At 43.2% G+C, this 14,431-nt stretch overlaps 1 protein-coding gene across 1 annotated transcript in view; it reads left to right on the top strand.

The window, feature by feature from the left end:
* The window catches only part of BMPER (BMP binding endothelial regulator), a 247,932-nt gene that overhangs the window by 162,390 nt on the left and 71,111 nt on the right, over positions 1 to 14,431 (top strand). The window contains exons 12-13 of the mRNA XM_055314875.1: positions 3,619 to 3,948; positions 10,993 to 11,329. Of these exons, the coding sequence (XP_055170850.1) occupies positions 3,619 to 3,948; positions 10,993 to 11,329 (667 nt within the window). The remainder of the gene's footprint in view (positions 1 to 3,618; positions 3,949 to 10,992; positions 11,330 to 14,431) is intronic.

Raw genomic sequence — 14,431 nt, forward strand, 5'->3', positions numbered from 1 at the left:
CACACACACACACACACACGAGCTTGCAATGTTCATTTGTGTCCCTTAAGGGTTACTCTAGCTTTTGTCCTTCCCAGCTGGGCAGGTCTATGTAACCCTGAGATTCTCACTTCAAGTCATTCTCCTGTGCATGTGTTCACGACTCCTCCAGGATGTGGCATAGGGACCTTGAGATGCCAGGAAAAAAGGCCAAGGTTTCAAAATTACTTTAGCTCATGATACAAATGGCCCCACATGTAACACATAATTCTCAAGCATCTTCCTAGTCATGAAATTTTGTTGGCCTCTTCTATCTTGCTGTTACAGAAAAAAAAAACCATTCTGATCTCCAAATCCCTCTCTTCTACAAGTTAGGGCCTCTTGAAAAATATCTTCCCTGACAGCCCAGTTCACACGTGACTTCCCTTGCCTGGTCTCCCTGGATGTCCCTCATTGCTTTCTGCCCAGCTATGAGTAAGCTCAAGCTTCCCCAGGGCCACTGGAGGCAGTACATTTTCTCTTCTTTGAGGATTTGCTGGGTCAGATAACCGTCCTTTTACTACAAGCGCCCACATTTGACTCTTAAAACTGTAACAACAACAAAAACAAAAACAGGAAAGCAAAAGGAAGAAAGGAAGAAAGGAAGAAAAAGTATTACTCATGGTTCTGCCCCTGAGAAATAACCACAACTGACAATTTTCGCGTGTGTGTATTTGTCTATTTATTTTAACACAGTTAAGATTACCCTGTAGACAGGGGTGCCTGGGTGGCTCGGTCCGTTGAATGTCCCACTCTTGGTTTTGACTCAGGCCATGATCTCAGGGTTGTGAGATCAAGTCCTGTGTTGGGCTGTGTGCTCAGTTGGGAGTCTGCTCAAGATGCTCTCTCTCTGTGTCCTCTGCCCCTCCCCCCATTCTCTTGCTTTCTCTCTCTAAAATAAATAAATAAATCTTTTTTTTTTTAAAAAAAAGATGATCCTGTAGACAGAATTTTGTTTCCCATTTCCACTGAACATACCATAAACATTTCTTCCATCACAAACATTACCATACACTTTTTCAAAGACTAGATAATAGTTCACTTTATGGATCTACTACCAAGTGCTTAGCTACTTATAAGAGACAATCTTAAATATCCATTTTCTTATGATGTATCCAGGATCACTAGGCATGTAAAACAGTGCTAGGGGAGGTAGTTAATTCTCAGTAAGTGCTAACTAGTACTGGTTTTGTTAATGATAATTTTTAAAAGATTTTATTTATTTATTCATGAGAGACACAGAGAAAGAGGCAGAGACATAGGCAAAGGCAGAAGCAGGCTCCCTGTGCGGGAGCAGACGCTCAGCCACTGAGCCAGCCAGGTTGCTAATGATAATTTTGATGCAGCTGTTGTCAGAAAACCAGGAGAAGCCATGAATTGTCTCTGGTGCAAGGAGAAGACTGCCACTGCAGGAGGTGTAGGCATTCCCTATTCCTGCATCCAGCTGAGAAGGGATTTCCTCAAGTATTTCAGCTCTCATTAGTGTCTTGGCCTTTCCAGGCTGAGCTCCATCTGTTTCAAGCTCAAAAGCTCAAAACCCTTGATTGGTTCTGAGTCTTTGAAAACTCTGAAAAAGCCCTTCTCTTGAATTTGGTGCATCTGGTGGTCATGTTAACGGTCTTTTTGTAGCACATGATAGTATTAACTCAGACCTAGATTTTCCTGATGCCACTCAGGGTGTCCCAAAGAACTGCCTTGCCCCTTGTCGACCAAAAAACACCATTTCCTTGCCAGGGAGAGATTCCTTGTGTTAGACTGTGAGGGAAATGTGTGATAGGACAATTTTGAAAGCACTCACATGGAGAAAGGACTGGAACATGCAATCTGGGGTGGTTAGGTGGGGTGGATATCAGATTAGGAAGGTGGAGGTGGGGTCCAATGTGAAGCAACAAACTGAGTAGAGTTGGAGTCACTTGGGAAAAAAAAAAAAAACAATCAATAAAGGGACAAGAAGGGAACAGAAATGAAGGGCACATTAAGATTTCGTTCCTAAGCTCTCCAAGCTTCTCGCCCCACCCACTTCTTCCACCCTCTTACCCCAAGTAATACCTTTTAAATCTTAAAGTATCTGCTCATTGAAACTCTCCTACACACCAAACACTGTATCTTTTTGAGTCTATCAGATACTGACAAGGAAAGCTTAGGGCAAATAATTAATTCACCAGATTCCAAATACATGTGATTTATGTGGCGTCAAATGTAATTGACATACGAAATGACATAATGTATCATAAAACAACATTACTCTCCAAACACTTTAGAAATTAAAAGCACATGTTTGCCTTGGATCCCACTGGTTCTGTCCAATCAGTTGGCACATCCTCCCTCTGTGTTGACTTTTAATTCTTCTCTTACGTATTCAGAGCAATTGCTGATAGGATAGTTTCATATTCTGAACCCATGCTGGTGTTGACTGGAAATTGATCTTTTTATTTAGTTCTTTTATCATGTGGGTTCCTTTATCTAAATGAATTCCTCATTTCCTGGTTGTTCATGCCTCTCTGCAAACAGATAAAACATCTTTACGTGGAGAACAAATCAATGCCATACATTGTTTTTTAAAAAAAGAAGCAGTATTTAATTTTCTATAAAAATCTTTGAGAGGCCACCTGGGTGGTTCCCGGGTTGAGTGTCTGCTTCAGACTCAGGGTGTGATCCTGGAGACCCGGGATCGAGTCCTGCATCGGGCTCCCTGTGGGGAGCCTGCTTCTCCCTCTGCTGTGTCTCTGCCTCTCTCTCTCTCTCTGTCTCATGAACACATAAATAAAATCTAAAAAAAAAAAAAAGTCTTTGAGGTGCCCCGAGTATAAAACTTACCTGGGTTTCACAAAAAAATTGAAAGAAAGGTATTTTGAAGTGATGAATGCTTTGGGATTTCTTAAATTTATTAAATGATGGCTTTTACAATTTATTTTTATCCAATTTTAGGTTTTGAGACACTGATCAAAATATAGGAGCCTTGTATTTGTAAAAAGAAGGAAAACATAGATACTATCAATTTCATCAGTACTTTGTTTCCTAATGGTATTAAACATGTATCTGCTCTGCAATTCTATTATTGGTCCTTAGTGAATGAATACACCATGAATGAATATAATATCTTAAAAAATGAGTAATGTTTAGAATACCATATTCCACATTTTTCAAATCAATTCAATGAAAATAATACTATTGCTTTGCTGTATTGTCATTTGCGTTGCTACCTTTTATTTATTTTTTGTTTCTGTTCATGTGGCCTATGAGGGAAGGCCAGTTCTGTGTACTGAATTTCCTTACCTTCATTTCTCCATCCCTTACACTAACACCATAGAAGCATCATATCAAGTCTCCAAAGTAGACATGGCTTTAGAATTTGGAAGTGTCATGAATAACCTTTGAGTGTGCAATACCCGAGGTATTGCATGTCCTGGGAGGTGGGGTACAGACGTTTAAAACAAGCAAACTTTTTTTTTTTTAAGCGGCTTTCCACTAGTGTGACTCTGCTAAGGCCCTCCCTTCCCTGGCAGGTGCCCCCTCTGGGTTTAGGGCAGGGCCCCCTGATTGCTCTTTTGAGTCCTGTGCTCCGCTCACGACCTGCTTTTGTCTCTCACTCATCCGCAGAGCCCGGCGTGTGCACGGTGTTCGGAGATCCCCACTACAACACTTTTGACGGCCGGACATTTAACTTTCAGGGGACGTGTCAGTACGTTTTGACGAAAGACTGCTCCTCCCCTGCCTCGCCCTTCCAGGTGCTGGTGAAGAACGACGCCCGCCGCACCCGCTCGTTCTCCTGGACCAAGTCGGTGGAGCTGGTGCTGGGCGCCAGCACCGTCAGCCTGCAGCAGCACCTGACCGTGCGCTGGAACGGCTCGCGCATCGCGCTGCCCTGCCAGGCGCCGCACTTCCACATCGACCTGGACGGCTACCTGCTCAAAGTGACCACCCAGGCAGGTGGGCTCCGCGGCCCCCCCTGCCTCCTGCCCTCACCGGGGCCCGGGCAGGGGCCGCGAGGTCGCTGGAGCCCCCGGTAGGCCGTGGGGCCCCGCGCCAGCCACACCAGGCTTGCAGCCTGCTGACACCCCCATCCCCCAACAGCAGCTGAGCTCTGCAGCTTGCCTCCTTCTCGGGTTTGTCGCGATGCTAGGCCGTGGGTGTCCAGCTCGGAGTTGTCAGTGTTTCTCCCAGCTCAGCCAGAAATGTGCACTTTCACGTCTGTGAAACGTGAGACGTGGCGTGTTTTCTGGTTAGCATCTGTCCAAGGGGGGGGGCATCCTCAACAGGAAAGTGCAGATATGCAGGTATGCAGATGGGAGTGTGCATGGCTGTGTGACCAGCAGTCCTGGCCATTCTGGACCCCAGGGAAGGTGCCCGCTGAGTCGATGGCTAGAACCACGGGCTCTGCTGGAGGATGCTTAGGGGGCTCTGAGAGCCCTTTCCCCCAGCCTTGGGTACATGGAGCTGCTTGCTGCTACCTTTTGTCAGCATCCCATGTGGCCTGGGGCCTCCTGGACTCTGTATTTCCACCCCATGGGCGGACCCCCCCGCCAGGCCAAGCTGTGAGTATTTGCTAGTGGGTTACTCCTAGGGGCTCAGGGAAAACCCTCGTTCTTGCCTGTGGGGTGCCACCAAAAGGGGCTTCTTAGAAGCAGAAGTTCATCCTTCAATATTGGCCCCAAAGAATGAATTCAGCATATTTACACATTCAGTTACATCATGTGTGGGTCCTTCCGCGCTACCCTCGGTTAATCCATGTTGTTCGTCGATTTGATACTGAACTGCGTGTTCTTCTGGTGTATGCTATTTCTGTCAGCGTGATACTTGAGGAATCAACATATTTCTTGCTTTTTATATTGATGAAAATATAACAGTGTAAAAGCATCAATTGCATTCCAGTTCCTTTGGATAGTAAGGATCCAAAAGGGAAACACTTGATAGAACAGGCACTTTTGGGGGAACTATAGAGACTTCTCTGCCGCCTATTCAGAATGCTGTTAATTGTTTCAGTTCAAGCCAAAATACATTTGACAAATTGATCTGAGTTTATGGAATGCCAGCTTAGCTAAACAAAGGCAGGAAGCCAAGGCGAAACCCAGGGAGCTTTTATTTAGAGAGCACAACATGGTTTCAGTGAGAAAAAATTAAATATTAGTGTATTGGAGCATTCTATAAAGGGAGAAGGATGTCCAACTTCACTTTGAAAGTGGCAGGTGTGAAGAGCTCTATTTATTCAATTTTAGAGGGATTAGTCGTCTTCAGAAAAATTCAGACACCTGTTGTTTTATTCAAATGATATGTCCCTCTGTAGATGTAGGCCCTGGTCATTTCTTTGAAGAAGGCAACACTTTGTGGCTCCCCGTAAATTGTGTACAAGATGACTTATTATTGCAGAGTACTAATTAGAAGCACCTTGCTTATCAGTTTGCATGCCAGCTGAACACAGTGGATTCTGCTGATATGGAAATTGTTGGTCCACCACAGTCCAACGCTCACAGGGATCCTGGATACTGGAAAATTGCTAACAGTCTAGGAGGTTCGATACTGTTCAGCCCCTAGCTGGCAATACCTTATGGAATAACTGTCCTCTTGTCAGGATTCCACATTGTAAAAATGAGTGAAGGTTTGAGGCTGCTAAGAAAATAATACTAGATCATAAACACCATAATTAGATTAGTGAAATTAACTCTTCTCGGCCTTGAACTCAGTTTTACAATTTCCTTTATTTTTTCCATCTCTTACCATGTTGGAAGTAAGTTACGTGATGCCCGTAATACCCAGCTGAACAATTTCCCGTAGCATAAACTTTCGGCTTCCTAGGGAAAACCGTATTCCTCTGGGCTCTAAACTTGCTTCGAGATTATACCTGGAACGGAACGATTCCATTTCCAGACCCTAGTCTCCCCCCCAAACCAATCTCCGTTTGTACTGCCCCTGAGGGATATTTTCTTTTTATCACCTATTGATTGTCCATTTAAAATATCATGGTCTATCCTTGGAGTGTTCTTCTCCCATAGATTATTATTCTTTTAATTTTATAAACTCATATGATCAAAGGGCCTTTTCTTCAAAATAGCAGCTTAAATCAAGCCTACAGCTGGAGGATGGGAAATGGGGAGGAATGACTCCTTGCCCCTGTGGTTTATGAACTCGGCATTTCATGACGGAATCATTTGGCAGAGGAGCACAGGTGGCTGCGCAGCTTGGTGGGATTATGCAGGAGTTGCTTACCTAATAATGACCGGGGTGGTACAGAGGGCATGGAGCAGGCTTAGTAGCTTGAGAAAGCACTGCTCACCCCCATCACACTCCTACCCCAACTCTTGGCACTTAGTGAATAATTTAAAAATATTTCCTTTCTGCCATCTGTTCACTTCATCAACTCTACCTGAGAGAGTTACGTCAGATCCACCCGAAGGCATTAACACGTGGGAGTGTGGTTTTTTATTTTACTTTTGGTAGAGTTCTATACTTTATGAACCCAGAGACTACATGTATTTTTCTTTTTCTTTTTTTCCTTTGGTGTAAAACCTGAACAGAAAAACCGTCCATTTTTAAGCAACGTGATGGTATGTATGTCTGTAGATTTTGTACCTCCTCTGTCTTCTAAGTAAACAACAGGCAGAAGCAACAATGACAACCAAAAAACAAAAAGCAAAACAAAAACAACAACACAAGAACAACAACTCCCCTTCCCTCCTCTATCCTCCCCACCCCTCCGCCCTTGCCAAACTAGTGGTCTGGAGCCTGGTCACACATTGGAAGGGTAAAAAACAAGTTGGTAAAACATTCACTGGTGAGAAGGGATAATTGGAAGGTGCCTCGTGCAGTGGAAGGAATGTGGTTGCTGCTTACACCCCCAGATGGGACATATGCTGCGGCTTTGGCCTTCTGACTCTGCCAGTTATTTCTACCTAATTTCCCAGGCAGAGGAATTGGGAAACTCATCCCAGCTGCCGAAAGGGACTAACCCCGGCCCCTTCCACAATGTTTTCATCTCATCAGTTGCCTATTTATTTATTTTTAAAGATTATATTTATTTTTATATTTATTTAAGAGAGAGAGAGAGAGGGAACGAGAGAGAGAGAGAGAGCACAAGCAGGGGGAGTGGCGGACAGAGGGAGAGGGAGAAGCAGGCCCCCTGCAGAGCAGGGAACCCAATGTGGGGCTCCATCCCAGGACCCCGGGATCACAACCTGAGTCAAAAGCAGACATTTAACAGTCTGAGCCACCCAGGTGTCCCAAGATGCCTCTTTAAAATACCTTTTGGAAGAGCAATTTCTTCAATTACAACGTCTGTATTATTTTGCTGGCCACTATTGTAATTTACTTTACATGGATTTTACTCATGTAGAGGGTGATGACAATCATGCAAACATGTATGTACACGATACAGCAATAGACAAAGGCATCTGTAGTTGGGTAAGTCATCCCTATACAATAGGAAACTTAGCATTGGTCCATGAAAATCCACTGTATATAATAATACAAAGAAAAGAGGAGGAAAAGAGAGTGAATTACAGATTATTCCCTTACTATGGGGACCAGTTTTATGACTGAGAGACCAAGAGTTTTATGAAGAGTTTACTAGAAACAGTGGGTCTGCATCTTCCCAAGCGTGCATGGCCACCAGTCCAGTGCATGAAAAGAACGTTATGATTCACTTGTTCACTGTGGGTTGATTTCTGATGAACTTAGTTGCCCAAAGTCTCAAATTTGTTATGTCATTGTCAGTAATGATGTTGGAACTCCCTTTAGATATAAATTCTCGACCATTGTGGCATTTGGAAGAATAGTATTTGCCTACTGTCTAGGAAAGAGATTTGCAGTTTGGAAAATTTTGCAACATGGAAAGTCTTTGGAAGTATGCTCTAAAAGTTAGAATGTTATATGGAATTGATTTTCTTCCCTCATTTTTCTTGCTGGGCAGCTGCCTGCTACAGGCTTCTGAGGTCATGCTTCTTCTATACCTTAGAGAGCGTATTACAAATCATATTATAGGTTGCTTGTCCTTTTTCAAAATTGTTATTTCAGTGTCTTAACTAGCATGAAATTTATAATTTCTTTGGCTTTGCAGATTCGGTGTATCAATTTGCAGGGTAATTAATCCATTTAGTGAGTATATACTATGTGCCAGATAATGTGTTAGATGATGGGGTATGAAGAAACAGAAATCACTTTGTAGGAGAGTTGTGGGCTCACACCATTGTCTCACAGAGATACATCAAGGAGGTCAGTCCAGTGGTGGATATTCTCACAATGTGTCTTCCTCTGATCACCTTGTCCCGTTGCTCTACTGTCTTCATCAAATTACTCCTGAGAGAGACTTTCTTTTCTTTCCAAGTTTTTGTTTAAATTCTAGTTAGTCAACATACAGGGTAATGTTAGTTTCAGTTGTAGTATTTAGTGATTTATCACTTACATACAACACTCAGTGCTCATCACAACAAATGCCCTATTTAATTCCTATCACCCATTTAACAACCCCCTCTGCGCCCTCCCCTCTGGTAACCATCCATTTGTTCTCTATAGCTAAGAGTCTGTTTCTTGGTTTACCTCTGTCTAAGAGAGACTGTCTTATGACTTTTTTTTTTTTTTACCCAACTCTATTTAATTGCTTTTCTGAATCTAGCTCCTCTTCCAAACCAAGAAACCTTCTCTACCATTAGCCCTGGACTAAGAATGCTTCCATTCCTTTCATTTACCACACAGTGATTTCCATTATGGGCCTTTCTGTTTATTTCTCGAGGAACCGGATTTTAGACCACTGGTTTATTCTATCAATAACTCCCTAAAGTGGATTTGTAACTCTTTCTTGTGGCAGTTGTGTGGCCTACTCACCAGAATGCTATTTGGCCAGCCTTCTCTCCTCTTGGATCATGTTCATACTTAAGGAATATTGGCTTTAGAATCCTACTTCTGGGCATTTCTTACTAATCTTACATCACTCTGATTTTGTCTTATGCCAATTTTCTATCCAGACAAGATCTATTCTCTCCTCCTCTGCCCATTTCTTCTTTCCCATCACTGCCTCATCAGCCAACTTCTGGACATCTTCTGGACATTTGCTCACCAGCCTAATCTTGCAAGATCTTCTAGGGGGAAAGTCACGTTGCTTTTTCCAGAGGCCCAGAACAGGCTAAATGAAAGACTAGATTTTGTTAGAATCCCAAGAGGGCAAGATTTAAAAACACACACATGGGAAGACTTTCTCTTTTTCTGTTAAAAAACAGACTTTTTTCTTTGCGTTGTCATTCTTAGGAGACGGTGACAGTGAATAAGTAGAAGTCCCAGTCCCAGAAGTCCCAGAAATGCACTTCAACTTGTAGATGTTCTCCTGGTGCTCATGTCACAGAACTGGCACCTACTTCATCCATTCTCTGGGAAACTGCTAGGGCATTATCAGGAAAACAGGAAGAAAAGCTTCCAATACACACTTGATAAATAAAGAAAAAACTCTGACCAGAAGAGTGTAATATTTGCTCTGGATCAAGCCTGAAAAGGCTGTTCATAAAGTCCTCACCTTTATCTAATGGGCAGTGTCTTCACACACAGTGTCAGGATGTGTATGAGAACATTTCTTCTTGACATTTTAGTCAGACTGCTCTTTGTTGTGTGACAGCATAAGTTGGCTGTTCTTGGGCAGCCCGGGTGGCTCAGTGGTTTAGCACCACCTTCGGCCCAGGGTGTAATCCTGGAGACCCGGGCTCCCTGAAGGGAGCCTGCTTCTCCCTCTGCCGGTGTCTCTACCTCTCTCTCTCTGTGTCTCTTATAAATAAATAAAATCTTTAAAAAAATAATAACTTGGCTGTTCTCTATTTGATATAGAAATTCCAGTACTCAATGGGGTCATAGGCTGATGGATCTTAAGATCTTGGGCCACATATCTGAAAAACGCATGAAAGCTTATAGACAAAGCCTTTAGTATTCTAGATTGTCAGTTCAGCAAACCAAGAGGAGCCTAGGTTCTCTACCTTCCAGGGCAAAATTTATTTCTTTGGTGAAGAGGTTCGTTCTGTCCTGCTGATACTATCTAGCACAAGAGGACCTTTCCCACAGGGCCTGGCAGCCTCCGATGCCTTCTCAAATGTTGAAGTTTATGATCAGCTCAGGGCTGTGAAGGTTGGAAGTGTTCCACCACAACTCTACCCTGGGAAACAACTGTCCTCGTCTCAGGGATGTCTGTTAAAAATGAGGAGCCAAACATTTCATTTCAGATATTTCCATATGAGTGTTTTCCTTTGAGAAGGATCTATTCAGAAGCCATATATTTACTACTTTCATAATTTCACTATAATAAATAATTTGGATATTTTCATTTGACATTTGGTATAATTACATGGGGGATTTTTGGATAAAGAAAAAAATTACATTAAGAACTATCATCCTTGTCATCTTTCCATTTCCACATTTCATTCATCATTGGATAAGTTTAAGTACAAGTTGGACCAACACAATTACTATAGAAAAGGGCAAAACTATAAGCCTAAGGGGAACATTGTTGATGAGTGGTCCTCTACAGATCAAATCAGGGTCCATAAGGTATTGTATAAAGGCAAGTTCTATACGGTTTAAAAATTTTGAGCTCCAAAAACTAAGCATTTTTTTAAGATCTTATTTATTTATTCATGAGAAAGAGAGAGAGGGAGAGAGAGAGAAAGACAGAGAGAGAGAGAGAGAGAGAGAGACAGGCAGAGGGAGGAGCAGGCTCCATGCAGGGAGCCTGATGTGAAACTCGATTCTGGGTCTCCAGGATCACACCCTGGGCTGAAGGCAGCGCTAAAACCCTGAGCTACCCAGGCTGCCCCAAAACTAAGTGTTTTAATGTAATATCATACAACATTTAGTGTGGTGAGATTAAACAGTAACCAAGAGTTTGGATAGACCCTTAGTGTTCCTTGTTAGAGGTTAGTCATGTGTGCTATGTAAGGATATATGCACTCGGGAATTACTGGTGAATTTAAGAGTGGTTGATCCTCTCTTCTTCTCCTTTTCCTCTAGGTTTGGAAATATCCTGGGATGGAGACAGTTTTGTCGAAGTCATGGCTGCCCCCCATCTCAAGGGCAAGCTCTGTGGTCTTTGTGGCAACTACAATGGACATAAGCGTGATGACTTAATTGGTGGAGATGGAAATTTCAAGTTCGATGTGGATGACTTTGCTGAGTCCTGGAGGGTAGAGTCCAATGAGTTCTGCAACAGACCCCAGAGAAAACCAGTGCCCGAACTGTGTCAAGGGACAGTGAAGGTAAAGCTCCGAGCTCATCGAGAATGCCAGAAACTCAAGTCCTGGGAGTTTCAGACCTGCCACTCAACGGTGGACTATGCTACTTTCTACCGGTAGGTACAGTATTTGGGGGGATGAGTTTGGGTTAGAGACCAAGGATTGACTAACCTTGAAACAGTCTTTCAAATTTCTTGGCCTACAAAACAAGGGCCCCCAATGCACAAGGTAAACATTTTTTTCTTGTGTTGAGACTGATCTTATCCTGACTCAGTCCCATGTTATACCCCAAATTAAGAGATGTCAGGGAATATTTTGGAACTATCTCCTACAGGTCATTCTTTTTTGTGTGTCTGCAGGCTCACTGGGAAGCTGGTGATTTTTCTAGGAGTTAGGCTTGACTCTGAGATTGAGGAGTTCTCTCCAAATTCTGCCTACACGGCAGCGGTATAGGACAGAGGTGGGAATCTCAAATGGCTCTGGCTGCCTTTGGGCGTTTGAGTGAGCTTGGTTATTTGAGGCCTGAGGAAGAGTTCAGGTCTGCCTCATTGTCTAGCCCCCAAAAATCTGCAGGTGGAAAACAAGGCAGTGAAATGAGAATTCCTTGGGTGTTGGCCAAGTCTCAGACTTTGCATCCAAAGTCAGGGGAGAGTGGAAAGAAGGCTCAAAGATGGAAAAAAGGAAAATCTCTTATTGAGAATATGGATTCCGTAATCCTTTCTTCCATGCTGCAAGGTTGCATTTGAGAGTTGATGAGTCTGGCCTGGTTGTACTTCCATTTATTACACAATTCCATGGGTTCAAGATCTATGACTGTCTATAACTTTAACCACCATGGGTGTGGGAGGAAACATGAGACGACACAGCCCAAAAGGCCTTGTTGAAGTGATTTGCCTGTGCCTCTTAAAATGAGAAAGCTCCTGTGGTCTGAAGCCACAGAGAAGTTATTTTTACTCTTTAATTGCCACCAGTTTATTTCCCCTAGTTCTCGTTAAATGTGATCTTTTTTTATTTGATCTTTGGACATAAAAGATAAAGTTCTATAAAGACAGCTCAAAGTGGAGTGGAAAAAGGACTGTCCCTGTCATCACGCACCCCTGTACATGGCTGTGTCTGCCAAACCATTTGGCTCCGACTCCTACGTTTAGCTCTTTCAAGCCATTTTTCTGTTATAATTTGAATTCACTGGGTTCCCTTCTTCCTCCTTCCTGTACCACCCCCTAAATTGACCCCACCCTTGTCTATTGAAATGGAAAGATCTTAATGTAAGACTTTGGAGCGAGTTAAGCAGCTGGACAAAGAAATGAAGCTTCGTTTGGAATCTAAACACCCATCCCTTGAAGGTCTTGAGGGGAAGCAGTAGAGCATAGCAATTATGAATTTTGTGGTCTTCCGGGGCTAAAAATCAGGATGTTTTATAACATTGAACAATTATTTAAGCTCTCTATACCTTAGTTTGCTTATCTGCGAAGTGGGGATAATAAAAGAACGTACCTTAGAGAGTTGTAATTCAGATTTAGTGAGATTATGAACGTAAATGTATATGCTCAGCCCAGTGCCCACACATGGCAAGTGCTCTGTAATTAACCTATGGCTGCTGCAATTTCTTCTATTAATTAAATTAAATGATGAACCAGTATAAAGACTCTTGTGGAAGCTCCCCTGCTACATTTGCAGATTTGGATTAGCCTCTTCTCTGTCTAACATAGAAAAGAAAGGCTGTATACTTCTCTCAGGGCCCCGACAGTCTACACCTTTGATTTTTATCCCATTTCAAAGGAGTGTGTTGAAAACAGACATTGGAGAGCAGGCCTGCAGAGATTAGTCCCTTTGTGCAAATTTCTGTTTCTTTTCCCTTTGGCGATTTATTTCATGTGATGATCTCTGGACTGCAAACAGGAATATGATGAGCACCTTGGCAGAAGTCGTGAGAAATGACATAGACACGAACAGAGAGAACCGGAATTGTTAGGTGGCCAGGCAGATGCTCGCCTTCTGCCCTTGGATGTTGCTGCAGCTGCCACAGCAGCACGGTGGGGGTCGCTTGTTTGTGTAAGGGGCTTGATGTGCAGAGGTTGGGGTGCTCATGAGAACGCACCCGGGATCTTTGTGCATGAGGACTGGAGCCCGGGACGTGAGGGGAGGTGAGCTCCTGTTCTGCTGTGCGTGGGGTAATAGCAGAGCACCCTCCCGTAGCCAGCCACATCTTCCTGGGAGAAGCAGGGGAGCTCCAGAGAGCAGAGCTGGACAATCCTGCCTGTCACATGTCCTGCTGATGATCTCATGCCCCAACCAAGAGGGCTTTGTCGTGCATTTTCAAGGGAGGGTGGCCGACGTTGGGTAGATCCTGTGTTTCTTTCCAGTATACATGTGGCAGGAAAAAGAAAATAAAGTCTCCATGGAAAGGTCATTTTGTTCCCAGGGGATCTGCAGTGAGGACCAAATCTTAGAGAAGGTTTAGGAAGCAATGGATGGAGAATGTGTTGGGTGGTATCAAGTTGGATCTAATCTTGGCTCTGTTGCTTTCTAGCTGTGTGGCCCCTGTAGCTAGCTGAGTTTTAGATTCTTTAGCCATAGAATGGGTATGACAGTGACTGCCTGGTGGGCTGGCTCCTCCAAGGACTAAGGACAGTGGGCAGTGCCATGTTGTATGTGGTGGACAGCCAGTACTGGCACAGTGTGCTGTCGTCCTCTGTCCCTCTCTTTCCCTGGGGAATCTTGCCCCCAGCTCAGCCACCTGTCTTTCTGATTGTCAATATCTTCTCCTGCTCATATCATGGAGAACTGGTTAGATAGATTCTCACTGATAAATCCACGGGACAATTTAAAAATGAACTGTTTCTCATTGGTGACACTGAGTGAGATAGGCTAGGGCTCCATTGTAATCCTTTTTAAAAATGTATTTTATAAGAGTAATATATGTTCATCGTATGACATTTAAATATTAAAATAAATGAAGAAGAAAATGGCAATCATATGATATTTCACGCATGTAAATTTTTGCACACGTATTCTATGTCACTGGCGGAATTTCTAAAATGAATCCAAAAACATAGTCACGATCATAGCCGTGACCTTATTTATGAATCATTACAGGACCAGGATTTGCTTTGATGGCGTGAAAAGTCATGTATATCAATTGTGTATGAATTTGGTTCCTTGCATTTTCCCCTCACCCTCCTAAAGAAATATGAGTAATTCCTTTATTTTTTTATTTT

Source organism: Nyctereutes procyonoides, unplaced genomic scaffold (genome assembly GCF_905146905.1).
Source record: "Nyctereutes procyonoides isolate TBG_1078 unplaced genomic scaffold, NYPRO_anot_genome, whole genome shotgun sequence".
Taxonomy (NCBI): Eukaryota; Metazoa; Chordata; class Mammalia; order Carnivora; family Canidae; genus Nyctereutes; species Nyctereutes procyonoides.